Raw genomic sequence first — 27,072 nt, forward strand, 5'->3', positions numbered from 1 at the left:
TGAATTGGCTAGGATAGACTGGCGAATGATACTTAAAGGGTTGACGGTAGATAGGCAATGGCAGACATTTAAAGATCACATGGATGAACTACAGCAATTGTACATCCTTGTCTGGCGTAAAAATAAAACGGGGAAGGTGGCTCAACCGTGGTAACAAGGGAAATTAGGGATAGTGTTAAATCCAAGGAAGAGGCATATAAATTGGCCAGAAAAAGCAGCAAACCTGAGGACTGGGAGGAATTTAGAATTCAGCAGAGGAGGACGAAGAGATTAATTAGGAGAGGGTAAATAGAGTATGAGAGTAAGCTTACAGGGAACTTAAAAACTGACTGCAAAAGCTTCTATAGATATGTGAAGAGAAAAAGATGAGTGAAGACTAATGTAGGTCCCTTGCAGTCAGAATCAGGTGAATTCATAATGGGGAACAAGGAAATGGCAGACCAACTGAACAAATACTTTGGTTCTGTCTTCACTAAGGAAGACAGGAATAACCTCCCGAAAATACTAGGGGACCAAGGATCTAACGAGGAGGAGGAACTGAGGGAACTGAGGGAAATCCTTATTGGTCAGGAAATGGTGCTAGGGAAATTGATGGGATTGAAGGCCGATAAATCCCCAGGGCCTGATAGTCTGCATTCCAGAGCACTTAAGGAAGTGGCCCTAGAAATAATAGATGCATTGGTGGACATTTTTCAACATTCCATGGTTTCTGGATCAGTTCCGATGGATTGGAGGATAGCTAATGTAACCTCACTTTTTAAAAAAGGAGGGAGAGAGAAAACAGGGAATTATAGACCAGTTAGCCCGACATCGGTAGTGGGGAAAATGCTGGAATCAATTATTAAAGATGTAATAGCAGCGCATTTGGAAAGCAGTGACAGGATCAGTCCAAGTCAGCATGGATTTATGAAAGGGAATTCATGCTTGACATATCTAGAATTTTTTGAGGATGTAACTAGTAGAGTGGATAAGGGAGAACCAGTGGATGTGGTGTATTTGGACTTTCAAAAGGCATTTGACAAGGTCCCACACAAGAGATTAGTGTGCAAAATTAAGGCACATGGGATTGGGGGTAATGTATTGACGTGGATAGAGAACTGGATGGCAGACAGGAAGCAGAGTGGGAATAAACTGGTCCTTTTCAGAATGGCAGGCAGTGACTAGTGGGGTACCGCAAGGTTCAGTGCTGGGACCCCAGCTATTTACAATATATATTAATGATTTAGACGAAGGAATTAAATGTAATATCTCCAAGTTTTCAGATGACACTAAGCTGGGTGGCAGTGTGAGCTGTGAGGAGGACGCTAAGAGGCTGCAGGGTGACTTGGACAGGTTAGGTGAGTGGGCAAATGCATGGCAGATGCAGTATAATGTGGATAGGTGTGAGGTTATCCACTTTGGTGGCAAAAACAGGAAGGTAGATTATTATCTGAATGGTGACAGATTAGTAAAAGGGGAGGTGCAACGAGACCTGGGTGTCATGGTACATCAGTCATTGAAAGTAGGCATGCAGGTATAGCAGGCAGTAAAGAAAGCAAACGTCATGTTGGCCTTCATAGCAAGAGGATTTGAGTATAGGAGCAGGAAGGTCTTACTGCAGTTGTACAGGGCCTTGGTGAGACCACACCTTGAGTATTGTGTGAAGTTTTGGTCTCCTAATCTGAGGAAGGACATTCCTGCCATTGAGGGAGTGCAGCGAAGGTTCACCAGACTGATTCCCGGGATGGCAGGACTGACATATGAAGAAAGACTGGATCGACTAGGCTTATATTCACTGGAATTTAGAAGAATGGGAGGGGATCTCTTCGAAGCATATAAAATTCTGATGGGATTGGACAGGTTAAATGCAGGAAGAATGTTCCCGATGTTGGAGAAGTCCAGAACCAGGGAACACAGTCTCAGGATAAGGGGTAAACCATATAGGACCGAGATGAGGAGAAACTTTTTCACCCAGAGAATTGCGGCTAAAGGGATCAGGGGGTATGGAGAGAAGGCAGGAGTGGGGTACTGAAGTTGCATGATCAGCCATGATCATATTGAATGGTGGTGCAGGCTCGCAGGGCCGAGTGACCTACTCCTGCACCTATTTTCTGTGTTTCAATGTAATGTAGGAAATGCGGCAGCCAATTTGCGCACAGCAAGCTCCCACAAACAGCAGTGAGATAGATGACGAGATAATCTGTTTTAGTGTTGTGGGGTGAGGGATAAATATTGACCCCAGGAAAATGGGGATAACTCTCCCGCTCTTCTTTAAATACTGGCAGTGGGATCTTTAATGTTCACTCGAGAGGGAGGACGGGGCCTCGGTTTACCGTCTCATCTGAAGTTAGTATCAGAAGTTAGCTCCAGTATTCTGTACCGTTTTCCCAACGCACTGAACATCACGATTCCTATCCCCCCAGCTGCGGACATCATGCGTCACGTTTTGTCCGATTGCACCCCTGTGACGTGATTTGAAGGTGCTATATAAATGCGTCATACGTCACTCGGAAACCATTTATTGAATCGATATAACAGGAGTGTAGACTGGCCCTCAATAATGATGTAGCCAGGATTAAAATCCACTGACCATTTGAGTCCTGGGGTCAACTTTATCCCTCAATCATCGCTCAAAAGCAAATGATCTGGTGATTATCGCATTGCTGTATGCTGGAGCTTGCTGTGCGTAAATTTGCTGCCGCATGTCCTACATTGACTACACGCCAAATCATCATCATTATCATCAAATCATCATCAAAAGTACTTCATTGGCTGTAAAGTGCTTTGGGATGTCCGGTAGTCGTGCAGATAATCTTTTTTTTCGTGATGTTGATTGAGGGATAAATATTGGCTCTAGGACACCTTCTTCAATACAGTGCCATGAGATCTTTTACATTGTTCCGGGAGCGTAGACAGGGTGTCGGTTTGAAATCTCTTTCAAAAGACTGCAACTCTGACAGTGCAGCACTCCCTCAGTACTGTCCCTCTGACAGTGCAGCACTCCCTCAGTACTGCCCCTCCGACAGTGCGGCGCTCCCTCAGTACTGTCCCTCTGACAGTGCAGCACTCCCTCAGTACTGCCCCTCCGACAGTGCGGCGCTCCCTCAGTACTGCCCCTCCGACAGTGCGGCGCTCCCTCAGTCCTGCCCCTCCGACAGTGCGGCGCTCCCTCAGTTCTGCCCCTCCGACAGTGCGGCGCTCCCTCAGTACTGCCCCTCCGACAGTGCGGCGCTCCCTCAGTCCTGCCCCTCCGACAGTGCGGCGCTCCCTCAGTCCTGCCCCTCCGACAGTGCGGCGCTCCCTCAGTCCTGCCCCTCCAACAGTGCGGTGCTCCCTCAGTATTGCCTCTCCGACAGTGCAGTGCTCCCTCAGTACTGCACTGGAGTGTCAGTCTGGATTATATGCTCCAGATCCTGGAGTGGGACTTGAACCTACTGCGCTCTGACTTCGAGGTGAGTGTGCTATGCACTGAGCCACGGCTGACACTGCAGTGTAAGGTTAGAATGACCGGGGCGGGCGGCGGGAGGATCGTTGCCTGTGGGCTAGGGGCAGTGAGCCTTACCTTCATCTCGGTTTTGAAGTTTTCGAGCTCCTTCTCAGTGTTATCCTCGGCCAGATTCCTCTCCCTCTCGGCCAGACCCAGTCTCGTCTCCAGTGTGTAGCTGTCATTTTTAAATGCTAGGGAAAGCTGTATAAACGTGTTCTGTAGGAAACAAGTAAGACTGGAGATTTAAACACACCCAACACACCCTCACATCCACCCCCCCCCCACATACACACCCACCCCACACACACGCCACACACACACACACCACACCCACCCCACACACACACATCACACCCACTCCACACACACACCCACACACACACACTCCACACACACCACACACACACACCACACCCACACACACACACCACACCCACTCACACACACACCCACACACACACACTCCACACACACCACACACACACACACACACCACACCCACTCACACACACACCCCACATGCACACACACAAACCCACACATACCTCCCCCACACACACACCCCACACCCACACACCCACACATACCTCCCCCACAAACACACCCCACACACACACCCACACCCATATCCCCCACATACACCTCCCACCCACCCCACACACACCCCAGACTCCACATATATACACACACACACCCCACACATACCTCCCCCACACACACACCCCACACATACCTTCCCCACACACACACCCCACACACATACACCTCACACACACCACACCCCACATACACACACACATCCCACACATACCCCAAACACACCCACACCCACACACACTCTCCCAGCCACCCCACACGCAACCTCCCACCCCTCCCCACACACACACCCCACACACCCACCCCCGCCTCCCCCCCTCACACACACACACACATACACCCTCACACAAACATACAAGTGATGGTCGGGAGCGATGATGTAAGGAGAATGCCTCTCTTCCCGTGTGCGTTATAAACCCACTGTTATCACAGAATCTTACAGCACAGGAATCTGTGAAAGAGTGATCCAATTAGTTCACCCCCTGCTCTTTCCCCACAGCCCTGTAAATTTCTCCCCTTCAAGTATTTATCCAATTCCCTTTTGAAAGTTACTATTGAATCTGCTCCCACTGCCCTGTCAGGCAGCGCGTTCCCGATCACAACAACTCGCAGTCTAAAAACATTCTCCTCATCTCCCCCTCTGGTTCTTTTGCCAATCACCTTAAATCTGTGTCCCTCTGGTTACCGAACCTCCTGCCACTGGAAACAGTTTCTCCTTATTTACTCTATTAAAACCCCTTATGATTTTGAATACCTTTATAAATCTCCCCTTAACCTTCTCTGCTCCAAGGAGAACAACCCCAGCTTCTCCAGTCTCCCCACAAAACTAAAGCCCCACATCCCTGGAACTGTTCCAGTACATTTCCTTTGCCCCCCCCCCCCCCCAAGGCCTTCACATCCTTCCTAAAGTGCGGTGCCCAGAATTTAACACAACGGGGTAATTTTAACCCCCAAGAAACGGGTGGGTTGGGGTCAGATGGGATGCTAAAGTGTTAATAATCTGACTCCCAGGCCCAACCTGCCCACTTTCTGGTATTAACGGAGGCGAGACGGGGGGAGGAGGGCGGGTGGCAGGATGGGGAGCAACCAATCCACTCCCAGGAGACGTACTGGCACTTTAAATATGATAATGAGGCTGAACGTCTCGGATTGAATCAGCTGTGCAGGTTTAACTGTTCCACCCTGGCCCTCAAGCTCCCCCATACAAAACCCCGCGGGAGGGGGGATCAATCCCCCTTAGGGTCAGGTATCACCGCTCCCCCCCCGTTCCTAGAACGTCAGAACATTAAAAGCCTCCCCCCTTAACCCAGCTGGGGCCTAACCAGTGTTTTATAAAGGTTCATCATAACTTTCTTGGCTTTTGCACTCTCTGGGCCTTGTTTTTTGGTGATTTGTGCCTCTGTCTGGGGCGGCAATGGCAGTGGTGAGCTCTTTTGGGCGGGCGGCCAGTTTCCAGTGCCCTGCCTGTCTCGGTGCTGGTCTCGGTGAGGTGCGCAGCATTACTGCCCGGAATAGGCGAGCCGGTGTGCAACGCTCCTGGTTGTGACTCCCGCCCAACCCGTACACCCCGTGGTGACGCCTGGGGAAACGGGCAGTCTGACCTATACCAGCCACAGTGAGATAAATAATGTCGACCTCAGGCAAGTGTGATTGTTTTTTTCTTTTATTTATTTTTGCGCTTTATGTAGTGGTGGCATGAGGTATATATTGGGAATGTTTTTGGTGGGTTTTTTTCCTCTCCCCAGGCCTCTCTGAGTGCTCCCAGGCCGGCTGTTTAGCTCGGGATTTTCCCATGCGCAGCTGCCATTACCGCCCCGAAATCAGCCAAGCCGAAAATCCAGCCCCACGCCTCTATTTATAAAGCCCAGGATCCCATAAGTTTTTTTTTAACTGCTTTCTCAACCTGCCCTGCCACCTTCAATGATTTATGCACACATACACCCCAGGCCTCTCTGTCCCCGCACCCTCTTTAGGATGGTACTCTTTAGTTTACATTGCCTCTCCTCAAGACGCTCCTTAAAACCCAGTTCTGTGACTAAGTTGTCGGAAACCCCCTCACAACCTCTCGCTCTTTGCCTCGTTGCCTGACTCTGTGAAGCGCCCTGGGATGTGGTGTCGCGGTTAAGGGCGTTATGTTACAGTCAATCCCGGAGCGTCCCCTTGATGCGGCGATCGGATGTTGATCGCGGGGTTTCGGGGCCGCGGGGGTGGTGTGGGGGATGAGTTTGGGTCTGGGTTTGCTCAGACTGCCGGAGCCGAGTTGTGGGAAGCAGAGAGGGGCCAGCCAGTGGTTGCATGCCAGGCCTCGCTGATGTTGAGAATCTGCCCCTTCGACCTTCAGCAAACAGACATGTCATAAAATACCCACAGCGGACCCTGAGAGGGCCTTTGACAGAGGCCTTGTTGCATCCACACTCCAGTTAGTTTACATTGTCAAAGTGAAGAGGATGTTTTAATGCAGTTATTCTCCTGCACAGCACAAATTGCCGTTGGCATGGAAACCAAATGGCACCCACCTCAATTTCCTTCTCCGTCAGAGGAGGCAGACTGTAGAAAAAAAACAGTACAAATCGTAAGTTACGTAGAATTAGCAGCACAGAAACAGGCCCTTTCGCCCAACCAGGGTTCCCAACCCAGCCCCGAATCTCCCCGGAATCGGGGGGTCTCCCCCCCGAGCGCTGCCTCTAACGGCCCCAGAGATCGGTTGACATTTCCCACCCCAGATCACCTGTCCCTTCCCCACCGCCCCGTGACATCATCGGCTGTTGTTAGAGAAGCCTCTGGCTCCGGATCAGGCGGGAGTTGGGGGGGTCCCCTGCAATCGAGGCAGCCGAGAAATGGGGGGTGTCTCTCCGAAATGGGGGGTATTCCTCAGTTCCCCCTCTCCCCCACAATCAGTTTCCCCGCCCTCAACTCATGGGATGCAGACAACTGGAGGAAGAGAAAGACAGAAAGAAGGAGAGAGAGTCATAAAGAGAAAGAGACAAAGTGGGGCAGAGAGAGACAGAAAGAGAGAACGCGAGACAGAGAAAGGGCCGAGAGCACGAGACAGAGAAAGACAAGTGGGGGTGAGAGACCGACGGAGAGAGAGATAGAGTTAGAGAGAGACAGAGTGAGGGAGAAAGAGGAAAGCAAATGAGAGTTGGAGAAAGAGACAAATGTGAGAGTGATAAAAGATGCAAGAAATAGAGTTGGGAAATAGAGATACAGAGATAGAGATAGAAACAGAGAGAGACACAAAGAGAAATAGGGAGAGGTAGAGAGACAGACAGACAGACTGACAGTGAGAGAGAGAGAGAGCGAGAGACAGAGACAGAGAGATGGGGGAGAGACAGAGAGAGAGGGAGACAGTCAGAGAGAGAGAGCGAGAGAGGTAGAGAGACAGAGAGGGAAGAGGGAGGGAGGGAGAGAGACAGAGGGAGAGAGAGACAGAGGGAGACAGAGAGACAGAGGGAGAGGGTAGGGATGTGAACACAGGGCCAGTCACTCAGAAGGTCTAACTCTTACCCTCCGGGCAGCGACCTGTGAACCTTCAGCTTGCGCAGCAATGAGTCAGGAATGTTGGGGGTGATGCCGGAGCTGCCTTTCCCGCCATGGGCTGCCAGGCCGGGAGTGGGAGACGGACCTGAAACACATCGGGGAACAAGTTTCCAGAAACCGTTAGACCTTTCTGACTGGGTAAAGAATGAGATTGTGAACTTTGGTATTGCGGTCCAGCGCAGGGCGCCTCTGCCTCTGAAACTGCGCGGGTGTTAAACCGTTTAGTCATCATAGGCAGTCCCTTGGAATCGAGGAAGATTTGCTTCCACTTCAAAAGTGAGTTCTTAGGTGACTGAACAGTCCAATACGGGAATTACAGTCTCTGTAACAGGTGGGACAGACAGTGGTTGAAGGAAAGGGTGGGTGGGGAGTCTGGTTTGCCGCACGCTCTTTCCGCTGCCTGCGCTTGTTTTCTGCATGCTCTCGGTGACGAGACTCGAGGTGCTCAGAGCCCTCACGGATGCTCTTCCTCCACTTAGGGCGGTCTTTGACCAGGGACTTCCAGGTGTCGATGGGGATGTTGCATTTTATCAAGGAGGCTTTGAGGGTGTCCTTGAAATGTTTCCTCTGTCCACCTGGGGCTCGCTTGCCATGTAGGAGTTCCAAGTAGAGCGCTTGCTTTGGGAGTCTTGTGTCAGGCATGCGAATGATGTGGCCCGTCCAACGAACCTTGTCGAGTGTGGTCAGTGCTTCGATGCTGGGGATGCTGGCCTGATCAAGAACACTGATGTTGGTGCGTCTGTCCTCCCAGGGGATTTGCAGGATCTTGCGGAGACATCGTTGGTGGTATTTCTCCAGCGATTTGAGGTGTCTACTGTATATGGTCCACGTCTCTGAGCCATACAGGAGGGCGGGTATCACTGCAGCCCTGTAGACCATGAGCTTGGTGCCAGATTTGAGAGCCTGATCTTCGAAAACTCTCTTCCTCAGGCGGCCGAAGGCTGCGCTGGCGCACTGGAGGCGGTGTTGAACCTCGTCGTCGATGTCTGTCCTTGATGATAATAGGCTCCCGAGGTATGGAAAGTGGTCCACGTTGTCCAGGGCCGCACCGTGGATCTTGATGACTGGGGGGCAGTGCTGTGCGGTGGGTCAGGTTGGTGGAGGACCTTTGTCTACAGATGTTTAGTGTAAGGCCTGTGCTTTCGTACGTCTCAGTGAAGATGTGGATGATGATTTGGAGTTCAGTCTCTGAATGCGCGCAGATGCAAGCGTTGTCTGCGTACTTGTAGCTCGACGACAGAGGATGGGGCGGTCTTGGATCTGGCCTGGAGGCGACAAAGGTTGAACAGGTTCCCACTGGTTCTATAGTTTAGTTCCACTCCAGCGGGGAGCTTGTTGAGTGTGAGGTGGAGCATTGCAGCAAGGAAGATCAAGAAGAGGGTTGGCGCGATGGCGCAGCCCTGCTTGAGCCCGGTCTGGATGTTGATTGGGTCTGTGGTGGATCCGTTGGTCAGGATCATGGCTTGCATGTCGTCGTGGAGCAGGCGGAGGATGGTGACAAACTTTTGGGGGCCAGCCGAAACGGAGGAGGACGCTCCATAGTCCCTCATGGTTGACAGTGTCAAAGGCCTTTGTAAAGTCAAAGAAGGCCATGTACAAGGGTTGGTGCTGTTCCCTACATTTCTTATGCAGTTGTCGGGCTGTAAAGATCATGTCCATTGTACCCTGGAGTGGACTGAATCCACACTGTGACTCCGAGAGACGCTCCTCGGCCACAGGGAGAAGACGGTTGAGGAGGACTCTAGCGAAGACTTTCCCAGTGGCTGACAACAGGGAGATTCCTCTGTAGTTGCCGCAGTCGGACTTGTCCCCTTTTTGAAAGATGGTCATGATTACGGCATTTCTGAAATCTCCCGGCATGCTCTCCTCCTTCCAGATAAGAGAGATGAGGTCATGCATTCATGCCAATAGTGTCTCTCCGCCATACTTTAGTGCCTCGGCAGGGAATCCATCCGCTCTCGATGCCTTGTTGTTCTTGAGCTGACGGATGGCCTTTTCTACCTCGTGCAGGGCTGGGGTTTTGCTGAGATGGTGGCGGGTCACATGCTACATAAGAACATAAGAATTAGGAACAGGAGTAGGCCATCTAGCCCCTTGAGCCTGCTCCGCCATTCAACAAGATCATGGCTGATCTGGCCGTGGACTCAGCTCCACTTACCCGCCCGCTCCCCGTAACCCTTAATTCCCTTATTGGTTAAAAATCTATCTATCTGTGACTTGAATACATTCAATGAGCTAGCCTCAACTGCTTCCTTGGGCAGAGAATTCCACAGATTCACAACCCTCTGGGAGAAGAAATTCCTTGGTTTTAAATTGGCTCCCCCGTATTTTGAGGCTGTGCCCCCTAGTTCTAGTCTCCCTGACCAGTGGAAACAACCTCTCTGCCTCTATCTTGTTTTACATGTTTCTATAAGATCACCCCTCATCCTTCTGAACTCCAACGAGTAAAGACCCAGTCTACTCAATCTATCATCATAAGGCAACCCCCTCATCTCCGGAATCAGCCTAGTGAATCGTCTCTGTACCCCCTCCAAAGCCAGTATATCCTTCCTTACGTAAGGTGACCAAAACTGCATGCAGTACTCCAGGTGCGACCTTACCAATACCCTATACAATTGCAGCAGGACCTCCCTGCTTTTGTACTCCATCCCTCTCGCAATGAAGGCCAACATTCCATTCGCCTTCCTGATTACCTGCTGCACCAGCAAACTAACATTTTGGGATTCATGCACAAGGACCCCCAGGTCCCTCTGCACCTCAGCATGTTGTAATTTCTCCCCATTCAAATAATATTCTCTTTTACTGTTTTTTTTCCCAAGGTGGATGACCTCACACTTTCCGACATTGTATTCCATCTGCCAAACCTTAGCCCATTCGCTTAACCTATCCAAATCTCTTTGCAGCCTCTCTGTGTCCTCTACACAACCCGCTTTCCAACTAATCTTTGTGTCATCTGCAAATTTTGTTACACTACACTCTGTCCCCTCTTCCAGGTCATCTATGTATATTGTAAACAGTTGTGGTTCCAGGACCGATCCCTGTGGCACACCACTAACCACCGATTTCCAACCGGAAAAGGACCCATTTATCCCGACTCTCTGCTTTCTGTTCGCCAGCCAATTCTCTATCCATGCTGTGGGATGGAGTTGAGTACACTCGTGTCAAAGGCAGAGTCTCGATTAAGGAGATCTTCAAAGTGCTCCTTCCAGTGGGTCCTTACTGCCTTGGTATCCTTGATGAGTGTCTCCCCGTTCTTGGCCAGCAGTGGGGTGGGGCCTTGGGTGCTTGGGCCGTCGGTGGCCTTGACTGCGGTGAAGAATCCTCGCGCATCATGGCTGTCGGCCAGTTGTTGTATTTGCTGTGCTTTCTCCACCCACCATCTATTCTATAAGTTGCGGGTTTTTTGTTGGACCGTGGCCTTCAGCGGTCTGTAATGCTGCTTTGCTGCTCCCGAGTTGGGTTGTTGTTTTAGGTTCAGAAATGTCCTGTGCTTGCGATCTATTAGCTCTTGGATCTCATGGTCATTCTCATCAAACCAGTCCTGGTGTTTCCTGGTTGAGTGCCCGAGCGTCTCTTCACAGGCACTGGTTATGGTGGCCTGGAGGGTAGACCAAGCGCTGTGGGCATTCTGCATCTCGGGGTCATCAAGGGTCGTCAGGTTAGCTGTGAGGCGCTGACTGTATAGGGCTCTCTTAGCTGGGTCTTTGCGTGCCCGGCGTTGATTTTAGTGTGGCACTGCTTCTGTTGCCGTTGTCGCTTTGGGGCTATATTGATGTTGATGACGGAAAGGATTAGGCGGTGGTCCATCCAGCAGTCATCAGCTCCTGTCACGGTGCGGGTGATGCGCACATCCTTGCAATCCCTTGCTCGAACGATGACATTGTTGAGTAGGTGCCAATGCTTGGAGCGAGGATTTTGCCTTGTACTTGTCCCTCTGGCGGAACAAGGTGTTGGTGATGACAAGGTCGCGTTCTAGGTATTAACGGATGTTAAACCGTTTACAGTGAGACGGGTGAGCACTCGTCAAAACAGCACTGGGAGGTTGTTGGCCAGTGTTCGCACTCCGCTTCCCCACAGGTTAAACTCAGGGCCACAGTGTCCAATGACAAGTCAATATAATTCAGTAGATTTTCAAATGGCAACGAAATTAAAAATATTGAATTCAATGCAGCTCGTGTCTCTTATGTAAGGTGTGATTCTGCCCCCACACAGAGCAATCAATGTCTGCCCTTGGCGTGGGAGCTTCAGCAGCAGCACTGGTGCAATTCACAGCAGCAACTGTACTCATCAATATACAGCTATACTGTTCAACAGCTTCCCCCACCCCCACACGCACCCCACACACACAGCCCCCCCCCCAACACATGCACCCCACACACACACAGCCCCCCACAACACACGCATCCCCCAAAACATGCACCCCACACACAGCCCCCCCCAACACACACAGCCCCCCCAAAACATGCACCCCACACACACAGCCCCCCAACACACGCACCACACACACACAGCCCCCCCCAACACACGCACCCCGCACACACAGCCCCCCCAACACATGCACCCCACGCAGCCCCCCCAACACACGCACCCCACATACACACAGCCCCCCACAACACACGGACCCCGCATACACACAGCCCCCCACAACACATGCACCCCCCCAAAACATGCACCCCACACACACAGCCCCCCCCAACACACAGCCCTCCCAAAATGTGCACCCCACACACACAGCCCCCCCAAAACATGCACCCCACACACACAGCCCCCCTAACACACGCACCCCACATACACACAGCTCCCCCCAACACACGCACCCCACATACACACAGCTCCCCCCAACACACGCACCCCGCACACACACAGCTCCCCCCAACACACGCACCCCACACACACACAGCTCCCCCAAACACATGCACCCCACACACACAGCCCCCCCAACACACACAGCTCCCCCCAACACACGCACCCCACACACACACAGCCCCCCCAACACACGCACCCCACACACACACACAGCCCCCCCAACACACGCACCCCACACAGCCCCCCCAACACACGCACCCCACACACACACAGCCCCCCCAACACACGCACCCCACACACACACAGCCCCCCCAACACACGCACCCCACACACACACACAGCCCCCCCAACACACGCACCCCACACACACACAGCCCCCCCAACACACGCACCCCACACACACACAGCTCCCCCCAACACACGCATCCCACACACACACAGCCCCCCCAACACACGCACCCCACACACACAGCCCCCCCAACACACGCACCCCACACACACACAGCCCCCCCAACACACGCACCCCACACACACAGCTCCCCCCAACACACGCACCCCACACACACAGCCCCCCCAACACACGCACCCCACACACACACAGCCCCCCCAACACACGCATCCCACACACACACAGCCCCCCCAACACACGCACCCCACACACACAGCCCCCCCAACACACGCACCAACACACACACACAGCCCCCCCAACACACGCACCCCACACACAGCTCCCCTCAACACACGCACCCCACACACACACAGCCCCCCCAACACACGCACCCCGCACACACACAGCTCCCCCCAACACACGCACCCCACACACACACAGCCCCCCCAACAAACGCACCCCGCACACACACAGCTCCCCCCAACACACGCACCCCGCACACACACAGCCCCCCCAACGCACGCACCCCACACAGCCCCCCCCCAACACATGCAGCACACACACACACACAGCACCCCCCCGCCCCACATGCACCCCACACACACACACACACATCCCCACACACACTGGCATCTACCCTAAAATGTGGCACACTGCCCAGGTATGTCCCGTCCACAAAAAGCTGGACAAATCCAATCCGTCCAATTACCACCCCATCAGTCTACCCTCAATCATCAGCAAAGTGATGGAAGGTAACAGTGCTATTAAGCGACACTTACTCGCCAATAACCTGCTCACTGATGCTCAGATTGGGTTCCACCAGGACCACACGGCTCCAGACCTCATTACAGCCTTGCTCCAAACATGGACACAAGAGCTGAATTCCAGAGGTGAGCTGAGAGTGACTGCCCTTGACATCAAGGCAGCATTTGACTGAGTGTGGCATCAAGGAGCCCTAGTAACACTGAAGTCACTGGGAATCGGGGAAAAACTCTCTACTGGCTGGAGTCATACCTAGCACAAAGGAAAATGGTTGTGGTGGTTGGAGGTCAACCATCACAGCTCCAGGACAAAACTGCAGGAGTTCCTCAGGGCAGTGTCCAAGGCCCAACCATCTTCAGCTGCTTCATCAATAACCTTCCCTCCATCATAAGGTCAGAAGTCGGGATGTTCGCTGATGACTGCACAGTGTTCAGTTCCATTCGCAACTCCTCCGATAATGGAGCAGTCCATGCCCGCATGCAGCAAGACCTGGACAACATCCAGGCTTGGGCTGATAAGTGGCAAGTAGCATTCGCGCCACACAAGTGCCACACAATGACCATCTCCAACAAGCGAGAGTCTAATCACCGCCCCTTGACATTCAATGGCATTACCATCCTAGGGATCACCATTGCGAAGAAACTTAACTGAACCAGCCACATAAATACTGTGGGCACAAGAGCGGGTCAGAGGCTGGGTATTATGCGCCGAGTGTCTCACCTCCTGACTTCCCAGAGCCTTTCCACCATCTACAAGGCACAAGTCAGGAATGTGATGGAATACTCTCCACTTGCCTGGATGAGTTGCAACTCCAACAACACTCAAGAAGCTCGACACCATCCAGGACAAAGCAGCCCATCTGATTGATACCCCATCCACCACCTTCAACATTCACTCCCTCCACCACCAGCGCACCCTGGCTGCAGTGTGCACCATCTGCAAGATGCACTGCAGCAACTCACCAAGGCTTCTTCAGCAGCACCCCCAAACTCATGAGGTCTACCACCTAGAAGGACAAGGGTAGCATGCGCATGGGAACACCATCATCTCCTCGTTCCCCTCCAAGTTACACACCATCCTGACTTGGAAATATATCGGCCGTTCCTTCATCGTCGCTGGGTCAAAATCCTGGAACTCCCTTCCTAACAACACTGTGGGAGCACCTTCACCACACGGACTGCAGCGGTTCCAGAAGGCAAGGGCAATTAGGGATGGGCCAATAAATTCCGGCCTTGCCAGCGACGCCCACATCCCATGAACAAATAAAAAAAAAACCCACACACACACACACACACTCACCCACACTCACCAACACACCCACACGCACACTCAACCCACGCACACACCCCCCACACACACACACCCCACACCCCCCACACACACACACCCCACACCCCGCACATACACACTCCACACACTCACACCCCACACACACACACCGCACACACACACACCCACACACACACACCCCACACACACACACCCCACACACTCACACACACATACACCCACACACATATCTCTGGCTGGTTCTGCCACTGTCTCTTACCTCTGTCCTGTTCTATAGTCTCGCTCAGATCCGGTAATCTCAGTGCTGACAGGTTTTGGCTCCTCATCAGCTTATTCTCCTGGTTAAACAAAAATAAATCTTTTATCTGTCTCGCACTGGAAATAGGTTTACTCCGGGAACAGGGAATTATTGAGGCTGCATTTCAACATACCAATCGAGATTCCCAGACAAGCAAAATGGCTATTGTGGGACCACAGTAAAATACTGCAGCTTTAGGTTAAAAACCCTGACAAATATTGAAGAACACCTCACAATTACCATAAAGATGGATGTATAGATCGCAGCTGTGAATATGTTGCCTCCGGGATTTTTATCCTTTAGTCACAAAGCATCACTTGCACTGATTGCCACCCCCAGCCTCATAGCGTGGGCAGGAAGCTGTGATGAGCAGCAGGCATGATGTCAGCTTACATTTCTACCATAGCTTTTAAAGCCAGGCGGTTTGGTACACGATTCCTTGCTGTGCATTAGATGCAACTTATAGAGGGAAGGTGCAGCATATTTAGCAAAAGTAATTCACTGCTTAATGACACCAACTCCACAGACATTGGAACAAAAGGCAAAGCTCTCTGAGAGAAATGTCTTCACTCAGAGGATGGTGAATCTTTGGAATTCTCTACCGCAGAGGGCTGTGGTGCTCAGTCATTGAGTATATTCAAGGCTGAGATCAATAGATTTTTGGATATTAAGGGATATGAGGACAGTGCAGGAAAGTGGAGTTGAGTTCGAAGTTCAGCCATGATCTCATTGTATGGCGGAGCAGGCTCGAGGGGCCGAATGGCCGACTCCTGCTCCTAATCCTTATGTTCTTATGTTCTAACAAGGGAGAGGGAAAGACCCATCAAACTCACCCCATCCAGTGCAACCTCGCTCACTCCTGCCCCACCTCCCAGCAACGCTGCATCTTGGAACAGGCAGAGAAACGTGGCAAATTCAGGAAAACCTCTGGACAATTGCTCCCCCACTTCCTGAGGCTCCGGGAGAGAAAATGTTGCTCCGGACACATCACAATCTAAACTAACAACAGCATTTATATAGCACCTTAAATGCTGTAATACGCCCAAGGATCTTCGCACGAACTAATAAGAGGGACTGGGAGAGAGAATGGAGAGTGGGAGAGACAAGGGAAAGTGGGAGAGAGAACGGAGAGTGGGAGAGAAAAGGGAGAGTGGGAGAGAGAACGGAAAGTGGGAGAGGGATGAGAGAGGGGGAGAGTGCGGGGAGACTGTTAGGAGGAGAGAGAGAGAAGGCACAGAGGTGCCGACAGAGACATGGCGAATGGAGAAGACGATGGAAAGAGACAATGTATACAAGTAGAGCAGACACTTATTCACACAAAGAAGAATATTTTCACACACACAACAAAAATAGATAAAGGAACACATACACAGGCAAGGGCAAGAGAGAGAGACCAACACTGACATTATAGAAAATGAGAGAAAGTGAGACACTCTAAACAGAAAGACACACAATGGCCTATAACACAAATCCTGTGCTTGGGAGTCAAGGGACCTCCTGTTGAGAATGGCACACAGGGAGACCGCTGATGTCAAGGAGATGGTAGGATTTCTAGGGCCAGCAGCTGGTAAAGGGCTGCTGCTGCTTTCACAGGACCATTCCTGTCGGAGATGGGGGTAATGAAGGGAGGGTGGGGTGTAGGATCATGGGTGAAGGTGCGGAGGTAAGGAAGATGGAGAGGGTGGGGGAGGGTGAGTTGGGGGAAGGGTGGGTGAGTAGTGAGGTTGGGGATGGTAGGTTGGGCTGTGGTGGCAGTGGGGGGGGGGTGGGGAGGGTGAGAGGGAGGGAGGGTGGGTGGGGGTGAAGGGTGTGTGAGTGGTGAGGTTGGAGATTGTGGATGAGGAGGCTGTAATGGGCAGTACGGGGTGGTGGAGGTTGAAAGAGAGGTGGGATGGGTGAGTGGTGAGGTTGGCCATGGAGAGGTGGGGAGGCAGTGATGGGGATTGGGGTTGGTGGAAAGGGAAGTTGGGGCTGTGGGTACAATCATTGTCACCACATCACATTCTCCTGGCTGTTAGTGGCAGAGTGAGGTATAGTATCAGTGCACGGTCTATGCACAATGGGACGTAGAGCTAATCCCTCGCTCTCCACCCACAGCCCACCCCTCCCCCTCCGGCACCCACCCCCAGAACCCACCCCACCCCCAGCAACCACCCCTACTCCCAGCAACCCCCCCAGCACATACCCCCAGCACACACCCCCAGCACCCATCCCCATACCCAGCACCCACCCCCCATCCCTACCACCCACCCCCAATCTATCTTTGATGCTAGCTGCTTCTGCTACGCAGAGCTATGAAAAATGAACAAGGGCGACACAGGTTCAAACTAGTGAAAGGCAAGTTTAGGACTGATGTCAGCCAGTTGTTCACAGCGTGATCGGCCCTTGCTGCTCTCCCAGATGGAGGCACACACCCTGGGACCCAGTAACCAACAATTGGATGCTACAAAAGGTAGGAGGAGGACACTCTCAAATCCTTCCGGAGGGATGATTAAGATAGGCCGAATGGTCTTCATCATCTATAATTATCTTGACATTTTGTGATTAAACACTCGTACATCAACTGTACTAGAGGGCTTTAAAATTAAACCAGGGTTTAATAGGGTAGATGTCGAGAAGATGTTTCCACTGAATAAATTCAACATGGAATTCAGCAGAAACTTCTTTACCCAGAGAGTAGTAAGAATGTGGAACTCGCTGCATAAGAACATAAGAACATAAGAAATAGGAGCAGGAGTAGGCCATTTGGCCCCTCGAGCCTGCTCCACCATTCAATAAGATCATGGCTGATCTGATCTTGGGCTCAGTTCCACTTCCCTGACCGCTCCTCATAACCCTTTATTCCCTTATTGCTTAAAAATCTGCCCATCTCTGCCTTAAATATATTCAATGACCCAGCCGCCACAGCTCCCTGGGTCAGAGAATTCCACAGATTTACAACCCTCTGAGAGAAGAAATTCCTCCTCAACTCAGTTTTAAATGGGCGGCCCCTTATTCTGAGACTATGCCCCCTAGTTTTAGTTTCCCCTATGAGTGGAAATATCCTCTTGTCAAGCCCCCTCATTATCTTATATGTTTCGATAAGATCACCTCTCATTCTTCTGAACTCCAATGAGTAAAGGCCCAACCTACTCAACCTATCTTCATAAGTCAACCCCCTCATCTCCGGAATCAACCTAGTGAATCTTCTCTGAACAGCCTCCAATGCAAGTATATCCTTCCTTAAATACGGAAGCCAAAACTCTATGCAGTACTCCAGGTGTGGCCTCACCAATACCCTGTACAGTTGTAGCAAGACTTCTCTGCTTTTATACTCTATCCTCCTTGCAATAAAGGCCAACATTCCATTTGCCTTCCTGATTACTTGCTGTACCTGCATACTCACTTTTTGTGTTTCATGCACAAGGACCCCCAGGTCCCTCTGTACTGCAGCACTTTGCAATTTTTCTCCATTTAAACTATAATCTGGTTTTCTATTTTTTCTGCCAAAGTGGATAATTTCACATTTTCCCACATAATATTCCATCTGCCAAATTTTTGCCCACTCACTTAGCCTGTCTATATCCCTTTGCATATTTTTTGTGTCCTCCTCACCATTTGCTTTCCCACCCATCTTTGTATCATGAGCAAACTTGGCTACATTACACTCTGTCCCTTCATCCAAGTCATTAATATAGATTGTAAATAGTTGAGGCCCCAGCACCGATCCCTGCGCCACCCCACTAGTTACTGTTTACCAATCATAAAATGACCCATTTAACCCGACCCTGTTTTCTGTTAGTTAGCCAATCCTCCATCCATGCTAATATATTACCCCCAACCCCGTGAGCCTTTATCTTTTATGTGGCACCTTATCGAATGCCGTTTGGAAATCCAAATACACCACATCCACTGGTTTCCCCTTATCCACCCTGCTTGTTACATTCTTAAAGAACTCCAGCAAATTTGTTACTACATGGAGTGGTTGAGGGGAATAGTATAGATGCATTTAAAGGGAAGCTAGATAAACACATGAGAAAAAGACTTACGTTTATAATGCGTCTTTCACGACCACCGGACGTCTCAAAGTGCTTTACATCCAATGAAGTACTTTTGGAGTGTAATGTGGGAAACGCGCAGCCAACTTGTGCACAGCAAGCTCTCACAAACAGCGATGTGATAATGACCAGATAATCTATTTTTGTGATGTTGATTGAGGGATAACTATTGGCCACTACACCGGGGAGAACCCTCCTGCTCTTCTTCGAAATAGTAGCATGGGATCTTTTACGTCCACCTGAGAGAGCAGACGAGGCTTCGGTTTAACATCTCATCTGAAAGACAGCACCTCCGACAGTGCGGCACTCCCTCAGTACTGCCTCTCCAACAGTGCAGCACTCCCTCAGTACTGCCCCTCCAACACTGCAGCGCTTCCTCAGTACTGACCCACCGAGAGTGCGGCTCTCCCTCAGTACTGCCCCTCCAACACTGCAGCGCTCCCTCAGTACTGCCCTTCCGACAGTGCAGCACTCCCTCAGTACTGCCCCTCCGACAGTGCAGCGCTCCCTCAGTACTGCCCTTCCGACAGTGCAGCACTCCCTCAGTACTGCCCCTCCAACACTGCAGTGCTTCCTCAGTACTGACCCACCGACAGTGTGGCACTCCCTTAGTACTGCCCTTCCGACAGTGCAGCGCTCCCTCAGTACTGCCCCTCCGACAGTGCAGCGCTCCCTCAGTACTGCCCCTCCGACACTGCACTGGGAGTGTGAGCCTGGATTTTGTGCTCAAGTCTCTGGAATGGAACTTGGAGTGCTACCCACTGAGCCATGACTGACACATAAGGGAGAAAGGAATAGAAGGATATGTTGACGGGGTGAGATGAAGAGGGGTGGGAGGAGGCTCGTGTGGAGCATAAACACCGGTACGTAACAGTCGGGCCGGATGGCCTGTTTCTGAGCTGGAAATTCTATGGCCTAAAAATTCGATTGAGCCCAAAAATGGGCAGTGCCAACGCCGCGCGAGTTTTGCTCGAGCCCGTAAAAAGCTCACAAGGCGGCACCATTATCTTGGTGCTGCCGGCTGATTTCACCGAGCACAGCGCAGAACCACCTGCGCAATGAGCCCTTTCAGGCGGGGCTGCCTGGGCGGCGATTTCAGGTCATAGCGATTCATGAAAGTGAAGTGCAATGTCTCTGGCTACATTTCCCGTCTTTTGCCGGGGGACAGAGAGGGCAGGCAAGATAAATAAAAGCCTAAAAATACATAAATCTGTCAGATTTTAAAGATTGCAACATGCGGTTTAGCTGGATTCTATGTTTAATCCAACTGCGGAAACTGTCAAAAATGTAGCCGGCTAATTTGTTATGTACAATTATTAATGAAAAAAATGTCATCACAAACTGATTAAATAACTGCAATTTGGATGAAATCTTTCTAGCAGTTTGCAGTTTCAAATACGTGAACGTATGAAAACTATCATGCTACATGTGTCATACAATTTCTGATTACAGCAACCAGTCCAAACAATGTCACAATTATTTGAAACAGTGATCAGCAAGGAATGCAGCCCTGTCACAGAGCCTGGCTTCAGTGGGCAGAACGTACTCTGCAGAGTTACTGAAGACCAAGAGAGCTACAGCTCTCCACCGCTCTCGCCTGGGTCTACGAGCTGGCAACGGCTACACGCACGGGCCTGCTTTGGAGAGGGCAGGAAAAAGTGAGTATGCAGGTACAGCAAGTAATCAGGAAGGCAAGTGGAATGTTGGCCTTTATTGCAAGGGGGAATGGAGTATAAAAGCAGAGAAGTCCTGCGACAACTATTGGGGAGGCCATACCTGGAGTACGGCGTGCAGTTTTGGTCTCCTTATTTAGGAGCGATATACTTACATTGGAGGCTCACCAGGTTAACTCCTGGGATGAAGGGGTTGTCTTATGAGGAAAGGTGGAGCAGGTTGGGCCTATACTCATTGAAGTTTAGAAGAATGAGAGGTGATCTTATTGAAACGTATAAGATTCTGAAGGGGCTTGACAGGGTAGATGCAGAGAGGATGTTTCCTCTTGTGGGGGAATCTAGAACTAGGGGGCATAGTTTCAGAATAAGGGGTTGCCCATTTAAAACGAAAATGAGGAGGAATTTCTACTCAGAGAGTCGTGAATCTATGGAATTCTCTGCAACCAGAGAGCTGTGGAGGCTGGGTCATTGAATGTATTTAAGATGTTGATAGACAGATTTTCGAACGATAAGAGAGTCAAGGGTTATGGGGAGTGGGCAGGGAAGTGGAGCTGAGTCCATGATCAGATCAGCCATGATCTTATTGAATGTCGGAGCAGGCTCGAAGGGCCAAATGGCCGACTCCTGCTCCTATTTCTTATGTTCTTATTATGTTCTTATGACGCCCAAAATCGCTCAGCCTGTGTCAGTTCGGCATGGCATGCCAATCGACATCACGCTCTTGACGATTAAAATACTCGAGGAGCGAGTAGGCCACGGCAGCACTGCCGGTCTGCCCAATACACAGCCACCAGATTCCGTGCCAGAGGTGGGCGGAAGTGAGGCAACCACAATCTTTTCTTCACAACCGGGCGGTGTGAAAGGTCCCAGCTTCTAGGTGTATGTAATTCTATGTAGGAGGAGATTGTGTAAAGTTTGATTTGTACAGAATTTCCCAATTGCCGATAACCTATCAAAACTGTTAACACCCTCATTACTTTGCCATTGTTCACACAATGAGTGAAGAATCCCTCTGGGTTCTGTGCGCAGTCTCCCTCTAAATATATTCAAAAAGGACAGGCTCATGAACAGAATACACACAGCAAGCAGATCCAGTGCAGTGCTGAGGGAGCACCGCACTGTCAGAGGGGCAGTACTGAGGGAGAGCTGCACTGTTGGAGGGGCAGTACTGAAGGAGCACCACAGTGTCGGAGGGGCAGTACTGAGGGAGTGCTGCACTGTCAGAGGGACAGTACTGAGGGAGTGCTGTTCTGTAGGAGGGGGAGTACTGAGAGAGTGCCGCACTGTCAGAGGGGCAGTACTGAGGCAGTGTTGCATTGTTGGAGGGGCCGTCTTTCAGAAGTGACCTTAAACCGAGGATCTCGTTGGTCTGCTTATGTTGAAGTTAAAGATCCCATGGTGCTATCTGAAGAATAAAGTGTCCTGGTGTCCGGCCCATCATTCCTCCATCAACCAACACCACCAGGAACACAACAACTGCTCAACTCCCTCAATGTTGATTGTGGGATCCTCCTTTATGTAAAATAGCTGCTGTATTTAACCTCCTTTAGCAATAATGAGGCAATTGATTGTATGCAAAGCACTTGCAGGTGTTTCACAGAAACTTACAGCACAGCAGGAGGCCATTCAGCCCGCTGGGCCTGTGCCGGTTCTGTGTAAGAGCAGTCGCGCTTAGTCCCACTCCCCCGATTTTTGTCTGTACTCTGTCAGTTCCTCTTCCTCAGATACCTGTCCAACTCCCTTTTAAAATGATTGATGGAATCAGCTTCCACCATCTATTCAGGTAGTGCGAACCAGGTGTGTTCCAGAGAGGCCGACTCGGAGCACGTTAGAAATCGAAGTCTTAGAGAATCCAATTGATAACCACTTGATTTCCCTTCCCCCAAAAGATGCACAGTTCTAAAGTTCTCTAGTTCTATATTTTTCACACAGAAAGGCAAGGCTAAGGTACAGCAGAACAAGCACACCGATATAATTCAACCCACCATTTTGAAGTCATAGCTTATCACCCTATTTTAATAAAATACTTTTTGATTTTAAATATTATTTACAGTTAAAAAGCAAAAATCCTGTGGCAATTTGCCAAGCAGAGATGTGGAGCTGGTGGGAGCGCAGAACATGCTCTGCCTCACAGCCTTAGGAGCTGGGAGACGCAAAACTGAGGCACTGAAGCGCCATCACTGGCAGGAGGGTTTAAGTACAGCGTGACTAGTTTACATTGGAAATTCCCATTCTAAATTTACAATGTGTGACACCATAATGTGACTGAAACATGACAGCAGCAGGTAAGGTTTGTAGACAGAAAATGCATGTGGATATAAGATTTTTAATAATTGCTAAGCGTTTATCAGTGTAGGTTAAAAGTTCTAGCAAAGGCAGCTCACATTCACGGTGTTCTCAACAAGCAGATTGAGGAGTTCCCTCTCAAGCAATGCTGACTTGTTGTAACAGAGCAGATGGCAATTAAGACATGCAAAGTACGCACACGGCCTCTCGGACTATGGCAAGACATTGCTGGTGTTGTTGGCTGTCTACGTTAGGCTTGCAGGATCGTGATAGGAACCATGTGGGGCAGCCACCTCAACGGCCCTTAAAGGGGAATGCTCAGGCCCCCAGCATGCGCTCCGTCTCTCTGCAGAGAGTCCCCTGTAACAAGCATCAACATTACCTCGCGGAGCTTGGCGAGCTTCTGCGTCTTGGGCTGGGCAGGCGGGTCCTTGCCGTCGGAGGCTTTCAGTTGACTGGAATCGAACACCTCGCCGAAGCTGAAACTCTCTGCTGCCTTGGTGGGTGACTGCGGTGGGGAGCACTGCTCATCTTCCAGCTCCATGCACTCCCAGGAAACAGCACGCAGGAGAGGCTGCGAGCTGAATGATTTGATCTCGGCTCGGCAGGGCACTCTGGGGCGAGCGGCGGCTGGCTCAGTCCCTTTCAGAGAGGCCGACTCGGAGACAGTAAGCAGCGAGGGCCTTAGAGGGAACACCTTGCACTCCTGCGCTCTCAGCCTCGATGGACTGCCCAATGGCCCCTGTGCCCCGTTGGTATTGGCGCTGGGGTCCGCTGTGACCCGACCATTCTTGTCCAGCGGATTGGGTCCTCCGCAGGTGTCAGTTCCCGGGGAAGCGGGATCTCTCCGCTGGACCGAGGCATCCGCTAACTCTGCAGAAGGAGTGATGTGGCAAGCCCTCGCCACTGGAGATGATTTCCCGCCTTCCACCACCTTTCGGGCAGGAGATAAATTTCTGGCGTGCTTCTAGTGCGATGGGTTTTGGATTTAAAACAAAAAATCAGTCAAAAACAACAGTGTTGCTCATGAAACAGTAATGAAATGACAATAGATTAACAAAACTAACCTCAACATTTAGTTGAACGTCTTTCTCTCTGGTCCCAGGGACTTCCAGAAGCTATAAGCCAATGACATTTTATATCACCAAAACAAGGCAAGGTTACTGTGGCACTTAAAGTACAAAGACCTAATAGAACCTGTTTCCCAGGCAACCTCCCGTTACCACTGGTAATAACGGCTCCATAGATTACAGCTCACAATCTAATTCATAATATTCACAATTTACACCAGGAATGAGCGATCTGCCCATTAAACATGGAGCCATTCTAACCCCGTAACCGATGGACACTGTGACGGTAACGTAACTCACTGTGATAACCGTTAATTTAAACTTCCCTGCCACATTCCATGCGATCCGATCCACTTGACAAGGGAGAAGATTTAGCTAACTGTTCCTGTTACCTTTCATACTGTTGTTTCTGACCCTGGATTGCTCCACACCATGTCTACTTCTGGTGTCTCCATTCTTAGAACCTCTCTGTCATGTATGCACCTGTGAGTCAGCTCACATGTTTGTAGAGCTGCTGACACGCGGTGTCCACCGGTACTCTCGCGGCCTTCCGCGTGAGGTGGGAACCGGAGGGATTGGAGTGCATCATTTCAGCAAGGAACAAAATGTTAATTTAATTTGATTTGACAAGGTTCCCTTTAATGGTTACAGCACTTCAGTTGCACATCCAGGTATTTTTTTAAATGTAGTGAGGGTTTCTGCCTCGACCACCCTTTCAGGCAGTGAGTTCCAGACCCCCACCATCTTCTGGGTGAAGACAATTCCCCTGAAGTCCCCTCTAAACCTCCCACCAATTACTTTAAGTCTATGTCTACTAGTTATTGACCCCTCTGCTAAAGTCAAATTGTGGGTTTTGGTGCCCTTAAAAAAGGGGCACTTGATTTAAAAGTTTTACCAAAACAGTTGTAGAGCTGTTGAGTTGGGAGTGGCTTAGCCAGTCATGTGATGTTCACAAAACTCAATAAAACCCTAGCCAGTTGGGTTCGGGGGATCCATGATGAGGCAGGTGGTTGTGTGCCTGGTGGATGAATTGGTAATGTGTAGTGTGATTGTTAAACCTTTGCGAATAAACCAACCAGTTCTTAATAGCAATGTGTTGCTATGAATTTTTAAGCAAAGAACCCATGAAGCAAATACATTACATTCTTCATCTTGATCGAAGGCCTCACCAACTCCTCTAGAATCCTACAGCACAGAAGGAGGCCATTCAGCCCATCATGCCTGTGCCGGCTCTTAGAAAGAGCTATCCAATTAGTCCCACTCCACCCCTGGCACTTTCCCCATAGCCCCAGCCTTAAATGGACCTCCCACACCACCTCCAATCTTGGAGCTGACTTCAAGTTAGCTCAACACTTCAACTATTTCAAACTCTCTGTAAAGACCCAAGTCCGTCCAAAATTTAACGGGGCGCAAACAACTTTTTACCAGGGCGCGGCAGCCAACTCCGGTGAAATTCCACTGGAGTTTAGCGGTGGTGCTAACCGGTAGCGCCCGACGCCTGCTCCTCCCGGCCCACGGGGATCACTCCCTGAGGCTGAGGCCGCCTTGCTGCATCCACCGGGAATCCTGAGCCCCGGGATCCCCAGCCGCCTGCGGTAAAACCGGCCAAGCAGGTCAAAGCAGAGGCTTCGGGCCTCCATATCATATCATAGAATCATATAAATTTACAGCACGGAAGGAAGCCATTTCGGCCCATCGTGTCCACGCCGGCCGACAAAGAGCTATCCAGTCTAATCCCACTTTCCAGCTCTTGGTCCGTAGCCCTGTAGGTTACGGCACTTCAAGTGCACATCCAGGTACTTTTTAAATGTGGTGAGTGTTTCTGCCTCTACCACCCTTTCAGGCAGTGAGTTCCAGACCCCCACCATCCTCTGGGTGAAGCAATTTCCCCTGAAGTCCCCTCTAAACCTCCCACCAATTACTTTAAGTCTATGTCTACTAGTTGTTGATACCACTGCTAAGGGAAATAGGTCCTTCCTATCCACTCTATCCAAGCCCCTCATAATTTTATACACCTCAATAAGGTCTCCCCTCAGCTTCCTCTGTGGCCTAAGTAGTGTTTTATACAGTTCAAGCATAACCTCCCTGTTCCTGTAAATCGCCAGCCCGTCAGGCCCTGCCTGAGTGAAAGGTGACAATGAATGGGTGGGTTGGGGTCAGGGGTTCACATTTTTTTCAACTTTCACACCACCACCCCCACCCCCGCCCCCGACGCCTCCAACCCACCCGTTCTTACCTTGAAAATTCCAGCACGGACAAGATGTCTATTTAGCAGGACAGAATTCAACCACACCAGCCTCCGGAGAGGCCCAGGGCTGGCCGGCAGAGAGAGACCAACACACAGGGGTGAAGCAGTTAATAGGGAGGATATCAAAAACAGAACTCTGCTCCTGTTGTTAGTGAGATCATTTTATTTTCGGCCCGGCCATTTACGCATGCAATAACCGAGGGTGGGCAGTGAGGGCAGCCTGCGGGAGTGTGGTTGTGTCGAGAGCAGCGATGCCAGCTCCGTGTGGTAGCATGGGACGGAGGAGATGGAGCTACTGTTTCTTCCAAACCCGTGACATTGACAGCAACAGTGGACTTAGCAGAGGCAGCTCGGATACATTGCTGGTTGGTGGGGAGTGAAGCCTGTGGCGAGAGCAGGACATGACAGGAGGGAGGGGAAGATTTTAGAGCAAGGTGACTCCTCCAATGCGGTTTCTCCATTGGTGTAGATCTTCAAAGCCCAGGTTCATTCACCGCTGACACGCTCAGTGAAGTCCGTTTCCCATCTCAATACACCTCATGGCAATCTCCGATACCAAGAGTGCAAGCAGGGGAAAATAACACAGAAACGGACGGAAATATTTCCCTCAA

General features: G+C 50.8%; 1 protein-coding gene across 1 annotated transcript in view; it reads right to left on the bottom strand.

Annotated features, from left to right (window-relative positions):
• Positions 1-27,072, bottom strand: part of mrvi1 (murine retrovirus integration site 1 homolog) — a gene marked incomplete at its 5' end in the record, with an annotated part of 156,848 nt that overhangs the window by 45,890 nt on the left and 83,886 nt on the right. Inside the window, 6 exons of the mRNA XM_070899451.1 lie at positions 3,542-3,682; positions 6,580-6,610; positions 7,571-7,688; positions 15,109-15,187; positions 23,526-24,110; positions 24,211-24,261. Of these exons, the coding sequence (XP_070755552.1) occupies positions 3,542-3,682; positions 6,580-6,610; positions 7,571-7,688; positions 15,109-15,187; positions 23,526-24,110; positions 24,211-24,261 (1,005 nt within the window). The remainder of the gene's footprint in view (positions 1-3,541; positions 3,683-6,579; positions 6,611-7,570; positions 7,689-15,108; positions 15,188-23,525; positions 24,111-24,210; positions 24,262-27,072) is intronic.

The sequence above is a fragment of the Pristiophorus japonicus genome, chromosome 14 (assembly GCF_044704955.1).
Source record: "Pristiophorus japonicus isolate sPriJap1 chromosome 14, sPriJap1.hap1, whole genome shotgun sequence".
Taxonomy (NCBI): Eukaryota; Metazoa; Chordata; class Chondrichthyes; family Pristiophoridae; genus Pristiophorus; species Pristiophorus japonicus.